Below are 18,816 nucleotides of genomic sequence, written 5' to 3'. Positions count from 1 at the left end.
GGGCATTATTCTAAACCTTTATAAATAAATATTAACTCATTTTACCCTCACAAAAACTTAATGAGATAGGCACTATTATTATTGCAAATAGGAGAATGAGAATGAGACTCAGAGAGGTTGTGTGACTCCCCAACGACCAACCAACTAGTTTAGAGTCAGAGGCAAGATTCAAACCCAGGGAGTCTAGTGCTATGGTCTAGACTTAGGTAGGGCATGCATCTATGTATGTGGCCAAAAGTTTCTCTGCCCCTAAACCAACACCAACATAGAAAGCTCCAGGCCTGAGTAGGTAGCATAGAGCTATGGCATTGCTAGGGTGCATGGTTGGCTGTGTATTAGAAGAACTGGGAACATACTGTATAGCACAGGGAACTTTGCTTAATGTTATGTGGCAGTCTGAATGGAGGGGGGACGTTTGGGGGAGAATGGATACATGTATATGTATGGCTGAGTCACTTTGATGTTCACCTGAAACTATCACAACACTGTTAACTGGCTATACTCCAATACAAAATAAAAAGTTTTTTAAAAATCACTTTAGAAAAAAACAGAATAAAACTGAAATTCTTCAACATTTAAAAAAAAGAAGAAGAACTGGGAGGTGGCAGAGACAGAGAAAGGGGCGCCAGAAATCCACAGGGCTACCCATCACACTGAGGCTTAGTAAGTAGCCAGCTGGAAAAATCTTCAGGTGGCAGTGGCTACAAACATGACTGAACTGAATTAAGTGACTTTAAGCTGGTCCCTTTTCCTAAGAGGAGGCATGTTGAAAGACCATAAGGAACTCACCTCTCAGCGATATTTTTTGCAGACTGGAGAAACCGTGCCTGGTCATTTTCTTTCAGGATATGCTCGGCTTGGTTGATGAGGACTGTTGACCGTTCAAGACACTGGCGGCAATTAGCAACCTGCTGTGCCAACTTTCTTAGTTTCATAACCTTAAAGAATTAGCAAAAGAGAAACAAGATAAACACATCCAGTGCTTAATTAAAGATGATAAAACAACATGAAGGAGATCTGCTACAGTGATTCTAAAAATAAGACCTATGAACATCCCATGGTCCCTGAACTAATCACTCGCCTTCTCCCCCACCCTCCATGTCTATTTTGCCAACTCCTCCCTGCACCCGCTTACTTACTCTGCAACACACTCAGTCATACACTCTAGGTTACCCACCTCCTCTTTTATTGATCATATTAATTATTTTGATTATAAAAGCAATGCATGGTCATTATAGAAAATTTAGAAAATAAAAAGTATAAAAAGAAACCCTACCACCTGGAGATCACCTCTGTTGACATTTTATTGTCAATATATTGTCATGTATATGCTTAATAAAAAACACCTCCTTTTTCTTTATGAGTATCCACATTCATATGTATATATTTCTCTCTCTAGGCACTCATGCGTACCTGTGTGCTCACAGATCTGTGTTCTCAGAAACTTCAATATCTGTGGCACAAAGTAATGGTTAGCATTCCAGGCTCTCAGAGCTTCTCACATTGTACACATAGCGTGAGGTCATCATCACTACACTAACCAGCAGACCAACAAGCATAAAATCAGATAGCTGCATGAAGGCCCACACCTGACCTTCTTGATCACAATTCTCCAGTTCCCATGTTAAAAGCCTGGAAGTCTTCTCTCTCTCTCTCCTTCATTCATCCTTTATATATATATAATTGGTTGATGATTCTCGTCATTTCCTTTTTAGAGATGCCTGTTATGTTCTTCCCTGCCATTTGTGCTGCCACTTTCCTGGGTTAGGCCTTCATCAACTTATACCAAGAATCATTCAATAAGCCTCATAACTTGCTTCCCTGACTTTAGTACCATCCTATTCTGATCTACCCTGCATACTTCTGCTATATTTATCAGTCTTTTCCCATCATAAGAAACTGAACAGAATGGTTTCCTTATGCCTTTCAGATTAAACCCTAAGTCCTTACAATGGCAATCATGATCCTTCCATAATTCTGGTCCACAGTTCTTTCTGTGTTGACTTAAGCCATACATAGAGTAAAGCACCAAATCTGAAGTGTACAACTCAATGATATTTGCATATACATATACCCATGTAACTACCAACCAAGTCACAATATGAAATGTTTCCAACACTGCAGAACTGCCATCATCTTTTCTGAATTCAGAGCCATAGGCCAAAGATTGCTTCTTCTTTGTTTCTATCCCTAAATTCTCATATCTTCTTGCTTTCATGATCCAAGTTTAAACTGGAATCATTGGAATGAAACTTGGACTTTTGGAAAGTCAACTTGGCCTTGGTCTCACTGAAGTGCTCTGTTTTACCTTTGTCTCTTTGATTTTGACAGCAATCATTTGCTTCCTTTGCTGGATGATCTCTACCAATTCGTCACATTCTTCCATAAGTTTTGCCTCATGCATAGCGGTATTCACCTGCCAAGAAAGTCCAGAGTGTTACATAGTGATTTCTGTCCTTGTCCCCTGCAGGTTCTCAAAGGTTTGGACTTACAACTAAGCATGCACAACTTCTTCCGTACCTCCCTCATAAGATCCACTCCTAGAAGAAGGGTAGATATGATGATATTAATGATGCAAGGGCATTGAAGCACCACAGACAGGAAGGTCTCTGGCCTCTGGTAGATCATGATGATTAATGGAAGGCTGGGCAGAAGGACAGATGAGATGGGGGCATATTATTCCCACTGTGCAATTCCCTTTAATCTAGCACCCTGTCCTCCTGTTATTCTTTTGGAAAGAGGATACGAAGATTTAAGTATATCAGGGAAAGAGGATCCTCTCCATAGGTACAAGAACACTAAGGTTAACCTTACAACAACATATTTCTACCATCCTAACAAAAATGTTTTCAGTTTTCCTTGTTCCTTTCTAATTTTAAAACATATGAATGTTTAGCTCTATCTTCATATTAAGTATATGATTGTGTAGATGTATTTTCACACAGTTGTCATCATGTCTTAATAGATATCTCTTACTTTGGGTTGTCCAGTATCTGAATACCTTTCCTACTTGTGGATACTAACTACATCAAAATATCCTTACTGCAAAGTCAGGGTGGGAGGGTGAAAAAAACAGCCACCATTCTTCATCGTCTTCCCACGTACTGCCTTCTCCTTCTGCCCATCTCTACTACTATAGACATTAGATGATATGAAGTCCCTAGCTGGGCTAAAATGAGCACAGAGGATCTTTGAGCTGCCTAAATGTAAAGGGAAAGAAAGGGGAATGAAACTTATGTCTTTTAAGCACTCAATGTATCAAGTACTTTATAGATAAATTATTTCATATAATTATCATAACCACTTTATAATATAGGAGCTATTTTTATTTCCATTTCACAAATGGGAAAACTGAGGCTAAGAGAATTTCAGTGACTTGCTCGAGACTGCCCAGCTGGGACGTGGTGAGAACAGAATTCAAACAAGATGTGTCAAGGGAAACTCCTGGGCTGGCAAGGAGGGCAGATAAGGTTCAGTTTCATTTCAGCAGCAGTCACAGAGGGAAGCATAATCATTCTAAGAGTCCATTCAAGGATCATTCGAGTAGAGCTCTAAAAAGCTGAGACATAGACAATGGATTTCTTGAGCAGCAAAACTGAAGTCGTCAGATGTGCTTCATTAGCAAAGTAGGGTTGCATTTTCACCTGCTAGCCCTCTTTAGAGGGCTGCTTTATGTACTCCAAGCCCAGCAAGATACCTGTCACTAGGCCCCACTGTCTCCTCTCTCACCCTCTAAGGTCCCTACTGGTCAATTTTCTATTTCCTACTAAACTGAAATAAAATATGCATGCCGAATTTCAACCTTCTTTTGGTTTATTTTCACTTGCCAGAGGGGAAGTGCCACAGTGAGAGCTTCCATTTATTCTGAATGAACGGTCCCACTCTGGCCATCCTAATGTGTTTTCTCAGACTGCTCACCCCTTCCTAAATTGGATCTTCCTTTCCAAGGCAGATAATATCACCCTCTCAAAGAATTCCCACTCATGTGGGAATTGGAGATTCATCTAGTGCTCCCTGGATCTGTGCAGAGACTATTTGGAGACATAAGACAGTTCCTATTTATAGCTGCTGATGGTATAGTAAACAGTGGTGTGGTGCCTTATTTCTTATATTTCAGTCCTTGGAGTAACCTTGGAGTAACTCACTATATGCCAGGCACCGTCCTGAATAGTTTATATACTAGCTCTCTCAAACATCAAAACAACCCTATGGATCTTTTAATTAAAGTATGAGCAGAAGCTTTCTATGGTAGTGCTTCATCTCTTTAAAAGGATCTATTTAAATGGATGCCATATTATTTGAAAGTGAAAATGAAAGTCACTCAGTCGTGTCCTGAAGTTTGGGGTTTCCCTGGTGGCTCAGTTGGTAAAGAATCCACCTACAGTGTGGGAGGCCTGGGTTTGATACCTGGGTTGGGAAGATCTCCTGGGGAAGGTAACAGCTACCCACTCCAGTATTGTGGCCTGGAGAATTCCATGGACAGAGGAGCCTGGCAGGTTATAGTCCATGGGGTTGCAAAGAGTTGGACACGACTGGGCGACTTTCACTTTCATATTATTTGGGACTATTTTGATTACTTTTAATAAAACCAATTCTAGCTTCACTTGAAAAAAAAAACCCTATAAAGGAGGTACCATTAGCCCCATTTTACAGAAAAGGAAACCTGAGCACAGAGAAACTGACTTGCTCAAGGCCCCAGCCCTACTAAGTGGCAGAGATGTAATCTGAGCCCAGAGCATCCACCTCTGAGAGTTCATACCTTTAACTATCACACTAAACTGTCTCTCCAGTCTAGTGTAGCAGAATCCTGTCTTCAGCTCCTGACAATCGTTACCTCTTCTGCACTATCCATCTTTATTTTGTCATTGCATTCTCTTTAGCGTTTTCAGACTATGTTCCCCCAGAAGGCCATGTACATCCATGTCCTGTGCCTTTGCTCAAGACTATACTTTCACTTAGAAAGTGATTTCACTATTTATTTGTTGAACAAAGTTCTACTTATCGTCCCAAACCCAGGTCAAAGATTGTCACTTCTGAAACTTTTTCCCACCTGCTTGGATACAACTGATTCCCTATTTATATTCCCATAGCACTTTATATCGGCTTCCCTGGTGGCTCAGCAGTAAAGAATCTGCCTGCAATGCAGGAGAGGCAAGAGACGCAGGTTCAATTCCTAGGTTGGGAAAATCCCTTGGAGGAGGGCACGGCAACCCACTCCAGCATTCTGAAACGCCATGGACAGAGGAGTCTGGTGGGCTACAGTCCATAGGGCTGCAAAGAGGCAGACACGATTGAAGCAGCTGAGCATGCACGCACAACACTTTATATATAATTCTATCATATCATTTACTACCTTATAGGAATTTATTCATTTGACTTCCCTGAGCAAACATGAGCTCTGGAGGCCAGGGACCGTGTATTATTTGACTATATCTCCAGCATAGCGACTGGCATATGGTTGGTGTTCAGTAAATATTTGTTGCATTGAATTGAATGGAGAGCAGTATCTTACTGCTTGTCAGACATGTTCACTTAGTTACTCAAGTTATCGTAACTCAATATGTCTAAAAACAAACTCACCATCTTCCCTCTAAATCCAGCTTCCATCTCTGATTTCCTCTTTCAAGTTAATGCTATCATTATTGTACTTGTTCAGGTTCAGTCACCTAGTTCTTCCTCATTCCCACATAAAATCACAGCAGTCCCAAAGTCCTCCCCTCCCTTCTTTTCAATCTCACTAAAATCCTTCTGGTAATACAATGAGGCTCTGAGCCAAGGAAACAATAAATTGAAGCCCTCATCACCCTTTTTTGATTATAAAAGCCTCATTAATTCATCTCCCTACCTGCAGAATCTTTACTTTGCTATCTTTCATAATCCATCCTATCCCCTGAAATCAGGAAAAATCATCTTTATCACCAACCGTCAATCATCTCTTGTGTGCGATGCACTATGCTCAGGACCTGCCCTCAATAAATGTACAATCCAAAAGGGTGATAAGGGCTTCAGTTTTTTGGCTCCTTGGCCAATTTTATGGGAAAAACCCACCTAAACATAAAACATATCAAGGTAATATAAGTGAAATGTCAATGAGTGATGTAGGCTATAATGTACAGAAACTGAAGGGAAAGATCAGTCTCAGTGGGGAATTGAAAAAAGATACCTGAATGAAGCAGGACTTGAAAATGGATAGGACTCAGATTTAAAAAGTGAGAATGGGGAAATTTTGAGCCAAGATAATGAGATTGAACCTTACTTTACTGAGATTGAACCTTATCAAAAAATATAGTATCTTTGAAAATTTTGCGGGGGAAGAAAGAGGGTAAGATGGTGGGAGAATAACTATAATAAAATTTCTTAAGAAGATGAATTAGGGTTAATTTAATTGGGGGTAATAGCAAGCATGGGATTCCCAGGTGGAGCTGTGGTAAAGAATCTGTCTGCCAATGCAAGAGGTGCAAGAGACATGGGTTCAATTCCTGGGTCAGGAAGATCCCCTGGAGTAGGAAATGGCAACCCACTCCAGTATTCTTGCCTAGAAAATTCAATGGACAGAGAAGCCTGGTGGGTTATAGTCCCTGGCATCGCAAAGAGCTGGACACAACTGAGCACATACACACATACACACACACACACACAGCAGCAGCAGCAGCAAGCATGGGGACAATTTAGGAGGCTACTGTGATGTGAACAGGGCCTAGTCAAGGAGGGTAACAGGAACTGAAAGGAAAGGTCAAACACGAGAAGCATCCCTTTGCTTAATAATCTTCAATTAGACAACAAGCTCCTTGAGGAAAGTTTTTATGCCATCTTCTTTTTCCTGCTGCAATAGGCACAATGCCTAAACACAACAAACACTTAAGAAACATTTACTGATGGATTTAGCAAAGTGAAAAATCAAAATAGGAATGAAAAACATTTAAAAATATTCTACAGTAAATGCATTTTTTAGAGAAAATGCAGGTTGAAATGAGGGAGTTTGAGTGTGGTTTGGACAGTTACATCAGGCAAGATGAAACAGCGAGATGCAACTAGTAGAGCAGACAGTTAACTGAAGAGGCAAAATCCCAAACTAAAGGTAAAGCAGTGACATTAAAATTTTTCCATGTCAAGAAGCAGCCCAAAAGAGCAGGGTCCTTAAGTGTTATTGGAACAAGAAATACTCCAGGGAAAATCTGTCTTCATGGTGTAAATAAAACATCTCAAATTGCTTGGAAGGCACTTGAAACCCCTGGTATTTTCCTTGTCTGCAGTTTCCTTTGAAAATACAGTGAGGTATTCCACATGCTTACTAACCCTCAGATGAAAACAACAGGGGTTACTTTTTTCCAACTGGGGTTACCTTGATAAGCATGATTGGTTGGTTGATTGGTTGGTTCATTGGTCAGTTGGTTGGTGGTTTGTGGAAAACCCCAGATCTTTATTTGAACTTTGTTCTTTGGTTTAGTGTGTTTGACTAAATGGCTTTATGTGTGTGGAAAAATCTATCCCCCCTGAAAATCCAATTAGGGGTATATTGTCACCCTGCTTATTTAACTTATATGCAGAGTACATCTTGAGAAACGCTGGGCTGGATGAAGCACAAGCTGGAATCAAGATTGCCGGGAGAAATATCAATAATCTCAGATGCACAGATGACAACACCCTTATGGCAGAAAGTGAAGAAGAGCCTCTTGATGAAAGTGAAAGAGAAGAGTGAAAAAGTTGGCTTAAAGCTCAACATTCAGAAAACTAAGATAATGGCATCTGGTCCCATCACTTTATGGCAAATAGATGGGGAAACAATGGAAACAGTGGCTGACTTTACTTTCTTGGGCTCCAAAATCACTGCAGATGATGATTGTAGCCATGAAATTAAAAAACACTTACTCCTTGGAAGGAAAGTTATGACCAACCTAGACAGCATATTAAAAAGCAGAGATGTTACTTTGTCAACAAAGGTCCATCTAGTCAAGGCTATGGCTTTTCCAGTAGTCCTGTATGGATGTGAGAGTTGGACTATAAAGAAAGCTGAGCACCAAGGAATTGATGCTTTTGAACTGCGGTGTTGGAGAAGACTCTTGAGAGTCCCTTGGACTGCAAGGGGATCCAACCAGTCCATCGAGAGTCCCTTGGACTGCAAGGGGATCCAACCAGTCCATCCTAAAGATCAGTCCTGGGTGTTCATTGGAAGGATTGATGTTGAAGCTGAAACTCTAATACTTTGGCCACCTGATGCGAAGAGCTGACTCATTTGAAAAGACCCTGATGCTGGAAAAGATTGAGGGCAGGAGGAGAAGGGGATGACAGAGGATGAGATGGTTAGATGGCATCACCGACTCAATGGACATGGGTCTGGGTGGACTCCGGGAGTTGGTGATGGACAGGGAGGCCTGGAGTGCTGCGGTTCATGAGGTCGCAGAGTCAGACACGACTGAGCAACTGAACTGAACTGAACTGGCAACCTACTTGTGTAAAGGAAGGGGAGTTTCTGATGTTTTAGACCGAGTCTCAGTGCCAGTCTTATAAGGCCTAAGTATTAGGACACACAGCCCTTCCTGTTAAGCCTCCAGATCTGTTCTGCTCTGTGCTCTCTTTTTTCTTCCCAAAGGCAGCAAGAATTTGACTGGCAAGTTTCTTTCCCATTGCCCACCTCATTCTATTTCCTATAGTTCTTTCCTACCTCTTAGTTGAAAGATTAAACCCAGAGTCAGACTGTGTCTTCCCCAATTTCCACCCTTCCCTGACAGAAACACAGGTTCTCTGAAGGATTTACAAGGAAATCAATATGTAGGGGTTCACAAAAGCCACAAGTTACCAAGGTTTAAGAGGATGCAAAAAGTTATTTTGGTTAATTGTTTCTGTTACCTATTGAAATGTAAATGGACTAACCTTTTCACCCCTCCCTTCTTTTACAGAGCTTGTTTGAGAGTTTTTTGGGAGAACTCCCACACACTCATTCTTTTGGTCCTTTATCCCTTGGTTTAAAGTTCATCAGCCTTCCCTCCAACTCACCCCCAGAAGAAACTTCACTTACACCCTCTCCCTAGCTCAGTCACATCCATCAGTCCTGCAGAGCACCACAACGCAGTTCAGGAGGAACTGAGAATTTATGTTCAGGTAGAATAATATGTATGAAGTAGTGGATGAGCCCTCTACCTGCAATGAGCATTTGCAAACTCAAATGCAATTTATTTACACGGTAATAGAACTCCTTGTTGACATCTCCACCTCACTGTACTCTGTTCTAAAAGGTCAGTGCCAGCCTCCTTTATTTTCTGAAATCTTCTGCCCAAATAGGTCTTCCCCTTCCACCTCAAAGATTTTGAAATGCCAGCATTAAAGATCACTTGGGGGACTTCCCTGGCGGTCCAGTGGTTAAGAATCCAACTTCCAATGCAGAGGACATGGGTTCAATCCCTAGCTGGGGAACTGAGATCCCACATGTTGTGGGGCAATTAGGCCCACACACCACAACTAGAGAGAAGCCACAACTAGAGAAGCCCACTTGCCGCAGTGAAGATCCCATGTGCCCCAACTAAGACCCAACACAGTCAAATAAATAAATATTTAAAAAATCATTTGGGGAAGTTTTCATTTCAGCACTTACTGAGTGCCTGGGCTTCCCTGGTGGCTCAGATGGTAAAGAATCTTTCTGCAATGCAGGAGATCCGGTTCGATTCCTGGGTTGGGAAGATGCCCTGGAGAAGGGAATGGCTACAGTATCCTGGCCTGGAGAATTCCATGGACAGGGGAGCCTGATGGGCTACAGTCTATGGGGTCACAAAGAGTCAGACACGACTGAGTGACTAACACTTTCACTTTCCACTTTTATTGAGTGCCTACATCACACACATGGCACTAGGTGGGTTTCTGAGTGAGACCAAAATGATGAAAAAGACTCAGCTTCTGGCCTTTAAGGCACGTATAGTCTAGTGCAAAATATGACTGTGAATTCAATTAATTACAATTTAATAAATAGCAGAAGAAGAAATATAATAGGATACAAACAAAGCTCTAAGGAGAGCATAGAGAAAGGAAAGTAATTTGGTCTGTGGAAAATGACAGTCAGGAGATTAGGGAAGGTTTCATGTAGCTGAGCTGGTTTTGAAGGACGAACAAGACATGGGCAGGCAGATATTAGGTTTAAGGCAGAGAGAATAATATGAATAGCATAAGCAAAAACAGAGGCAGGAAAGCAGAGAACGTGTTTGGGTAAAGCAGATCAGCCTGACAGATGCAAGGGAGGGAAATAAGGCTAGAAATGAAGACTGCAGATGTATTCTAGAAAGCTGCACTGTCATTCGGAGTCTCTGAACATAGCTGGATAAAATGTCAGGATCTTAATGCCATGTTGTTGTTGTTTAGTCACTCAGTCGTGTCCGAGTCTTTGCGACCCTATGGACTGTAGCCCATGAGGAATCCTCTGACCATGGAATTCTCCAGGCAAGGATACTGGAGTGGGTTGCCATTTCCTTCTCCAGGGGATCTTTCCAACCCAGGGATTGAACCCGCGTCTCCTGCATTGGCAGGTAGATTCTTTACTGCTGAGCCACCAGGGAAGCTTGTGTTTAGGCATACATGTTCACATTTCTGGGGTTCACATAAGGGTGAGATCTAGAGAGTTTTATATCTTCAGAGGGGGTTATAAGAAAGCGCTATGCTTCACAAAAGCAGCAGTAGAGTGGAAAGAACACTGGATGGGGAGTCAGAAGACCCTGTCATTGATCAGTAATATGATGTTGGGTAAGCCCTTCTCTCTAGGCCTCATATTTCCATCTTTAAAGTGAGGGGCTAGGAACTGATGATTTCTTTAGTCTTTTGAAGATCCAACAATTCTGTGGTTTTGAAGAGACAGAAAGGAGGTTTTTGCTTCATTTCACGTAGGATTTATAGCTCTATATATAGAATCCCAGGTGGAAGCCTAGATTATACCTCTCCCACTTCTTGCATGTTCTAAACAGCTGCCTTGTGTGGAAAGAGAATATATGGCAGAAAGTAACTAACCCTAAGGTTACCAAGGCTTGGAGGTCTGATCCCTGGGGAGAAAGGATTCTAAAACCAACACAGACATGCAACATGGCACCGGTTCATTCCTAAGGCATGCATATGGAACAAATTGCCCTCTCTCTCTCTCTGTTGCCAAGATTTTTGTTAGTTACTCAGGGTAAAATAAACATGGAATACATGTGTCGATACATGTGTGTACACTGCATAAATGTGACATTACATGCATTTTTATACTATACAATATTTTTTCAAAATCAGGAACGAATTACCCAAAATGTCTGTAACAGTTAATGCTACGGAATGTGATTATCTTAAGAGGCAACTGAGAGGAAAAGAAGTATGTGAGCACGTGCTCTCTATCACACACACCCCCCCCCACACACACACGCACACACCTGGTTAAATCATGGACAAGAGCCAGCCTGCTGGAGTGCAAATCCTGGCTGTGTCATTTACTCATTATATGTATGACCTTGGGCAAATTATATAACCTCTATTTCTCAGTTTCTTTTGTAAAATGGCAATGATAATAATAGTGCCAACTTCATAGGGTAAGTGGGAGAAGTGAATGAGTTAAAATATATGGAGCAACGAGAACAGTACCTAGCACATCATAAGCACCCACAGCCTGACAGGAAACATGTCTTCAGTTGATGTCCATGTCTGTCAGAAGGCCTTCCACATCCTGGTTCCCTGAGTCCAATATACTAGGATTCTTACACTTCTAGATGCCCTGGCAGCCACCTCCCCATCCACACTACTTTTCTAGCTTCAACACTCTCATCCCCCACCTACCTTTATCCACAACCCCTCACTCACACCTCTGCCAAAAAGTTTAAACTTAGGCACTAAAGGCAGTAGGTTGCTTAACTCTGCTTCAGGAATTATTTTTTTGTCTCCTAAGCTACAGCTACTCCAGTACAGGGGACTCAAAATCCTATTAATAGTTTTCCATGTCTCCCAGTCCTGAAGGCAGTGACCCCCTGCCTTCAAGTGAACAGATAAAATCCAATAAAAGCCCTGCTTTATTTAATTATTTTTATGTAAAGCTGATGGAATCATCTTTGAAATGTTGCCCTGTTTTGCTTTGGAAAACAAAAAAACAAAGTAGTCTCATCTTCTTTATCCTTTTATACATTTGAACCTTCCTGATACAAAGGACTGTGGAGGTGGTGTGTGTGATGCAGTGCTTTAAAAAAGCAGTCCCCAACCTTTTTGGCACCAGGGACTGGTTTTATGGAAGACAATTTTTCCAAGGAACCGGGGGTGGGGGAATGGTTTTGGGATAATCCAAGCCCATTGCATTTATTATGCTCTTCATTTCTATTATTATTACATCAGCTTCACTTCAGATCATCAGGCATTAGATCCCAGAGGCTGGGGACCCCTGCTTTAAAGTGTGATCTGGATTAACACCTTAGCTTAGATGCTGCCACAGTAGGTGTAACATGTGCATCATAAACATCATGGTTTCTTAATTTTTCCGGCTTTATTGAGATATGATTAACATACAACATTGTGTAAATTTAAGGTGTACAATATGATGATTTGATATGCTAACATATCACGATAGAATTATCACAATAAGGTTAGTTAACATGTACTTCACCTCACATTGTTACATGTATGTGTGTATCTCTGTGTGTGTGTGTCTGTGAGAACATCTAAGATGCACTCTGTTAGCAACTTTCAAGTATACATACAGTCTTGTTAAGTATAAACAAAAAATCTTTAAAAAAAACAAACTCATAGAAAGAGACCATTGCCTTTTCTTGACTGCATTGTTATGACAGTAATAAATTCTTCGCTGCTCAGCAAGGTGAGAGGTTTTCATAACAATTTCTTGATAATCAGTCAGATGTCCAATTTACTTCTCTTTCTCATCTCCTTTGCACAAAAAGTGGCTGCATGTTAAAAAAAGCCCTCAGCCTCTTTTCTTTGACATTTTGGAGTCTGAGAAGGTGGGGAAGTGGTCACCTGGGTGATCCTGGGCTAGAATGAGAAGTGAGAAATTTGTTGTATCCTTTCACTTCTTTGAGTACCCTGCCTGCTTTTTCTCTTCACCTTGTTCTCAACTAAGGTGTTAATCAATGATAGTTAAAGGTGTTAGTATGGCATTAAGGGCTTCCTTGGTGGCTCAGGGGTAAAGAATCTGCCTGCAGTGGGGGAGACCTGGGTTTGATCCCTGTGGGGAAGATACCCCTGGAGAAGGAGATGGCAATCCCCTTCAGTATCCTCACCTGGGAGATCCCATGGACAGAGGAGCCTGGCAGGCTACAGTCCATGGGGTTGCAAAAGAGTCAGACATGACTTAGCAACTAAACAACAACATGTCTAAACACACAAAAATCTTGCATGAATGTTTATAACAGATGTAACTATAGTAGCAAAAAATGACCAAAATGCTCTTCTTTGGGCACATGGGTAAACAAACTGTGGAATATCAACAATAAAATTTTTTCACTATTGATATACACAACGTGAGTGTGTCTCAGAGGCATTATGATGAGTGACTTAAGCAAATCATAATATGTTGCATACTGTGTGATTTTGTTCATATAACATTCTACAAATTACAAAATTATAGTGATGAAGAACAGATCAGTGATTGCTGGGGGGTAATCAGTGATTGCTACAAAGAGGTAGCACAAATGAGGTTTTGGGAGTGATGGAATTATATTGTTTTAACCAAGGTGGTGATTGGGCTTCCCAGGTGGCACAGTGGTAAAGAATCCACCTGCCAATGTAGGAGACATGGGTTCAATCCCTGGGTTGGGAAGATCCCCTGGAGAAGGAACTGGCAACCCAGTCTAGAATTCTTGCCTGGGAAATCTCATGGAGCCTGGTGGGCTACAGTCCATGGGGTTGCAAAAGAGCTGGACATGATTGAGTGACTAAACAACAATGGTGGTGATTACATAAATCTATACATGTGATAAAATTCACAGAAATACACATACTCCCCTGGGCCCCAAAAGGTTGAGTATATGTAAAAACTGGTGAAATTTGAATGAGGTCTATAGTTTACTAAGTAGAATATTGTACCAATGACAATTTCCTAATTACGATAGTTAATGTGGTTATGAAAGGTGCTAACACTGAGGAAGAGTAAATGAATATTATGTTGGAACTCTATTATTTTAGCAATTCTATATGCTAGTAAGGGTATGTTCAAAATCCTTCAAGCTAGACTCCATCAATACGTGAACCGAGAACTTCCAAATGTACAAGCTGGGTTTAAAAAAAGGCAGAGGAACCAGAGGTCAAGTTACCAACATTCATTGGGTCATACAGAAAGCAAGGGAATTCCTGAAAAAACATGTACTTCTGCTTCATTGACTATGCTAACGCCTTTGATTGTGTGGATCACAACAAATTGGAAAATTCTTAAAGAAATGGGAATACCAGAACTTACCTGTCTCCTGAGAAACCTGTTGCAGGTCAAGACAAGAGTTAGAACTGGATGTGAAATAACTGACTGGTTCAAAATTGGGAAAGAAATATGACAAGGCTGTATATTGTCACCTTGCTTATTTAACTTAAATGCAGAGGACATCATGCAAAATACTGGGTTGGATGAAGCACAAGCTGGAATCAAGGTTGCCAGGAGAAATATCAACAACCTCAGATATGCAGATGATACCACCCTTATGGCAGAAAGTGAAAAGGAATTAAAGAGCCTCTTTATGAGGATGAAGGGCTTCCTTGGTGGCTTAGCTGGTAAAGAATCCGCCTGTAATATTAGGGAGACCTGGGTTCAGTCCCTGGGTTGGGAAGATCCCCTGGAGAAGGGAAAGGCTACTCACTCAAGTATACTGGCCTGGAGAATTCTGTGGACTGTATAGTCCCTGGGGTTGCAAAGAGTTGGACATGACTGAGTGACTTTCACTTTCACTTCATGAGGGTGAAAGAGATCATGGCATTTGCTTTCATCACTTCATGGCAAATAGAAGGGGGAAAGTGGAAGCATTGGCAGATTTTATTCTCTTGGGATCTAAAATCATTGCAGACAGTGACTACAGCATTAAATTATAAGATGCTTGCTCCTTGGAAGAAAAGCTATGACAAGCCTAGACAGCATATTGAAAGATGGAGACATCTCTTTGCCAACAAAGGTTCATCTAGTCAGAGTTATGGTTTTTCCAGTAGTCATGTATAAATGTGAGAGTTGAACCATACAGAAGGCTGAGCACCAAAGAACTGATGCTTTCAAACTGCAGTGCTGGAAGAGACTCTTTTTTGTGTATTTGTGTGTATGTGTATATTTTGAGAGTCCCTTGGACAGCAAGGAGATCAAAGCAGTCCATCCTAAAGGAAATCAGTCCTGAATATTCACCGGAAGGACTGATATTAAAGCTGAAGTTCCAATACTTTGGCCACCTGATGCGAAGAGCTGACTCATTGGAAAAGACTCTGATGCTGGGAAAGATTGAAGGCAAAAGGAGAAGGGGGTGGCAGAGGATGAGATGGTTAGATATCCATATCCTTCAAGGGATATGAATTGGAGCAAACTCTGGGAGACAGTGAAGGACAGGGAAGCCTGGCATGCTGCAGTCTATAGGGTCACAAAGAATTGGACACGATTTAATGACTGAACAACAACAACAAGTATGAGCTTAAACTTATTTCAACATTTAAAAGAAAAAAAGAAAGAAAGTTCTAGAAGTCCCACAATGTTTTAGGCAGGTCTCGTGAACCAATATTTATGTATTTTTCTGAAATTATAGCTAATATGTCTTTAGGACTTTGCTTAAATGGCATCTCCTCTCATACACTTTGCATCCTAGGTTTATTTTTACCCATAACACACATAACCGCTAGTTAAAATATGCTTGTTTATCATGTATCTCTCCCAACTGGAATGAAAGCTTCTTAAAGTATCTGTTTTGTTCACTGCTGTACCCTCAACACCTAGAATAGTACCTGGCACATTGCAGGTACTCAACAAATATCTGTTGAATTAATGAATGAATGTGAGTATGCTGGCCCTGAAGTAAAGGTAAATTGCAAAATTATATACAAGGTTACATTTCTTCATTACATGAGATAAATTTCCCTTACATTTTCTTTTCACACAATTACTCAAAATGACAATCATGTTCTGTCATTTATGTATTGTTTGCTGATTATGAAAGATTTGGAAAAATTTGGAATAACAACCTAGGTGCTAGGTAATCACATATTCTGAAATAGTTTTCCACCCAATGTTAAAAGAGGAAAAGTTACCTCTCTTGGGTAATCAGCTATGCTTTACTCACCCTTATATGTGAGGGCTTCCCTGATAGCTCAGTTGGTAAAGGATTTGCCTGCAATGCAGTAGACCCTGGTTTGATTCCTGGTTCAGGAAGATCCCCTGGAGAAGGGATAGGCTACCTATTCCAATATTCTTGGACTTCCCTCGTAGCTCAGCTGGTAAAGAATCCGCCTGCAATGTGGGAGACCTGGGTTCAATCCCTGGGTTGGAAAGATCCCCTGGAGAAGGGAAAGGCTACCCACTTCAGTATTTTGGCCTGGAGAATTGCATGGACTGTATAGACCATGGGGTCACAAAGAGTCAGACACGACTGATCAGCTTTCACTTTCACTTTCATGATGTGTGAAAGATTACACAGCAAGCCACCAGAGGGTACTGTTTATTCAATTATCCTTTCTCAATATCTATTGCATACCAAGCCATGTGCTGGGTATAAAAGGTGGAGAGCACACAGTATGCATTCTCAGAGTTTACAGTCTAGTGGAGAGACAGATCAATACATAGAAGTGCTATGACAGAAGTATGCATAGGGTGCTTCAGGTACACAGGGGAAGGAGAGAGAGAGTACAGAGCATGCGTGATGGGTTCCTGGAGGAGGGGATGCCTGAGCTGAGTCTTAAGAGACAAGCAGCAGTCAGCCAGGAGAAGAGGGGAGGAGTGGAAGTTCTATGAGGGCAGGCTCATGTTCACACTGTATTTCCAATGCCTAGCCCAAGGCAGAAATATGCCTAAATATCTGTGGAATGAATGAAAAAAGTATAAAGTGCAGGTAGTAAAGAGCACATGCTAGAGGTAGATAGGGTCCAGACTATGATGGGTCTTATAAACCTTTATCTTAATCATGATGGGGAACCACTGAATTATTTGTGGTAGGGGAATGACATGTGGGTTTTGCATTTTTTAAAGTTCATTCCCACAACAATGTGGAAAGTGGATTAGAGAAGGAGACAGCATGACTCAGATAGACCAGTTAGGAACTGTGGTTTCCAAAATGAATATGTCATGGCCACTGCCTTTAAGAAGCTTATAGTCCACAGAAGGAAATGAGATGGAATCTGGTCATTCTAATACAGCCAAGCAGGCAGTGTGCCAGAGGTGATACACTGGCTGCTCTGCCCAAGGTCTTGCAGCTGGTGGGTGGCAGAGCCAGTAACAGAAACCAGGTTTCCTGATTCCGAGTCTAGGGCTTTTCCCCAAGCTCTCCTTTTAACTGCCTTTCACAACCACAGAATTATGTAAGGGAAAGACAGCAGGGCGAGCCAATGAAAAATTATGCTTTCTTTAGCCTCAGACTAGACTGTGGGGAGCATTTAGCCCTTTTTTAAACTCAAGTCTGACATTAGCATCCCTCCCCAAGACCTTTGTCTCTGGGTGATGGCTGCAGTATCCTGGTACTTCTTTTTTTTTTTTTTTGGTACTTCTTATATACATATGGAGCAAGAGAGCCCAGGAAATTCACATTCTGACAGTTAAAGTCAGGAAAACAACCATTCTGAGAAAGAAGTCATTCTTTATGAGGCAGGGGACTTCAGATGACAAAAGGAAAAAAAAAAAAAAACTGGTTCCATGTTCAGAAAAGGAAGATGGTCACTAGAAAGAACAAGGGCCCAAGTGGAAGAGTGAAAATGGCTGCTACGTGCATGCTTAGTCCTGTCTGACTCTCTGAAACATAATAGACTGTAGCCGGCCAGGCTCCTCTGTCCATGGCAAGAATACTGAAGCGGGTTGCCATTTCCTTCTCCAGGGGATCTTCCCAACCCAAGGATTGAACCCATGTCTCCTGCATTGGCAGGCAGATTCTTTACCACTGACCCACCTGGGAAGCCCTAAAAATAGCTGAAGAAGGGCCTATATTGTTTCTAAGCTGTGGAGGGTGGAGGAATTGGGGGGTAGGGAAAGAAGATGGAGAAGCACCAGGAAAGAGCCTCAGGACAAGGACCTGAAGAATTCTGTATAAGACCATCAGTGAAAAAGGAGACCCCAGAAAAATGTCCAATTCCATGAGCAGGTAACAAAGATGCCTGGACAACGTATTTTCAGGAGTCCCAACTACCTCATGAGCCAGGACAGGGACCACAGCTAAGGGGTTTCTATATGGGAATGTCCAAGGAAATAAAGGGGTCCTGAGGAGAGCCCTTGGCCAGGCTATCTTGGTGGGGATGGGGTTGGGGATGGACAGAGACAGAGTGAGTGAGAGCATGGACATACACACGCATCCATGTGAACACTCTGTGGGAAGGATTCCTGGGTGTCCTGGGGTAAGGATTTATCTTTACTGAACCAAAAATCAAGTCAAAAATAGTTAAAAGAATGGGCTTTGAAGTTAGACAGCCTCAGCTTAGCCTCCCAGCTCTGCTGCTTACCAATGGCCTGTCTGGTCTTGGGCAAGCAGCCTAAGTTTCCTCTTTTGCAAATGAGGATGAGACTAGCATCCAGCCTTGTAAGGGTTTGTACACGTTTATTAGATTAAACATCAGAAATAAAGCACCTAATGCATTTTCTGATATATAATAGGTAGTCAGATAGTTGTTTTTTCTTTTGTTTTGTTTTTCCTACTGCTGCTCTGATGATGA

General features: G+C 41.6%; 1 protein-coding gene across 6 annotated transcripts in view; it reads right to left on the bottom strand.

Annotated features, from left to right (window-relative positions):
* The window catches only part of MID2 (midline 2), a 108,093-nt gene that overhangs the window by 32,191 nt on the left and 57,086 nt on the right, over positions 1 to 18,816 (bottom strand). For all 6 annotated transcript variants that reach the window (XM_043895607.1, XM_043895610.1, XM_043895606.1 and 3 more), the window contains 2 exons: positions 2,309 to 2,416; positions 790 to 938 (listed from right to left, as the gene is read on the bottom strand). In XM_043895607.1, the coding sequence (XP_043751542.1) occupies positions 790 to 938; positions 2,309 to 2,416 (257 nt within the window). The remainder of the gene's footprint in view (positions 1 to 789; positions 939 to 2,308; positions 2,417 to 18,816) is intronic.

The sequence above is a fragment of the Cervus elaphus genome, chromosome X (genome assembly GCF_910594005.1).
Source record: "Cervus elaphus chromosome X, mCerEla1.1, whole genome shotgun sequence".
Taxonomy (NCBI): Eukaryota; Metazoa; Chordata; class Mammalia; order Artiodactyla; family Cervidae; genus Cervus; species Cervus elaphus.
Note: the sequence above shows the minus strand (reverse complement) of the source record. Positions and strands in the feature narration are given on the sequence as shown.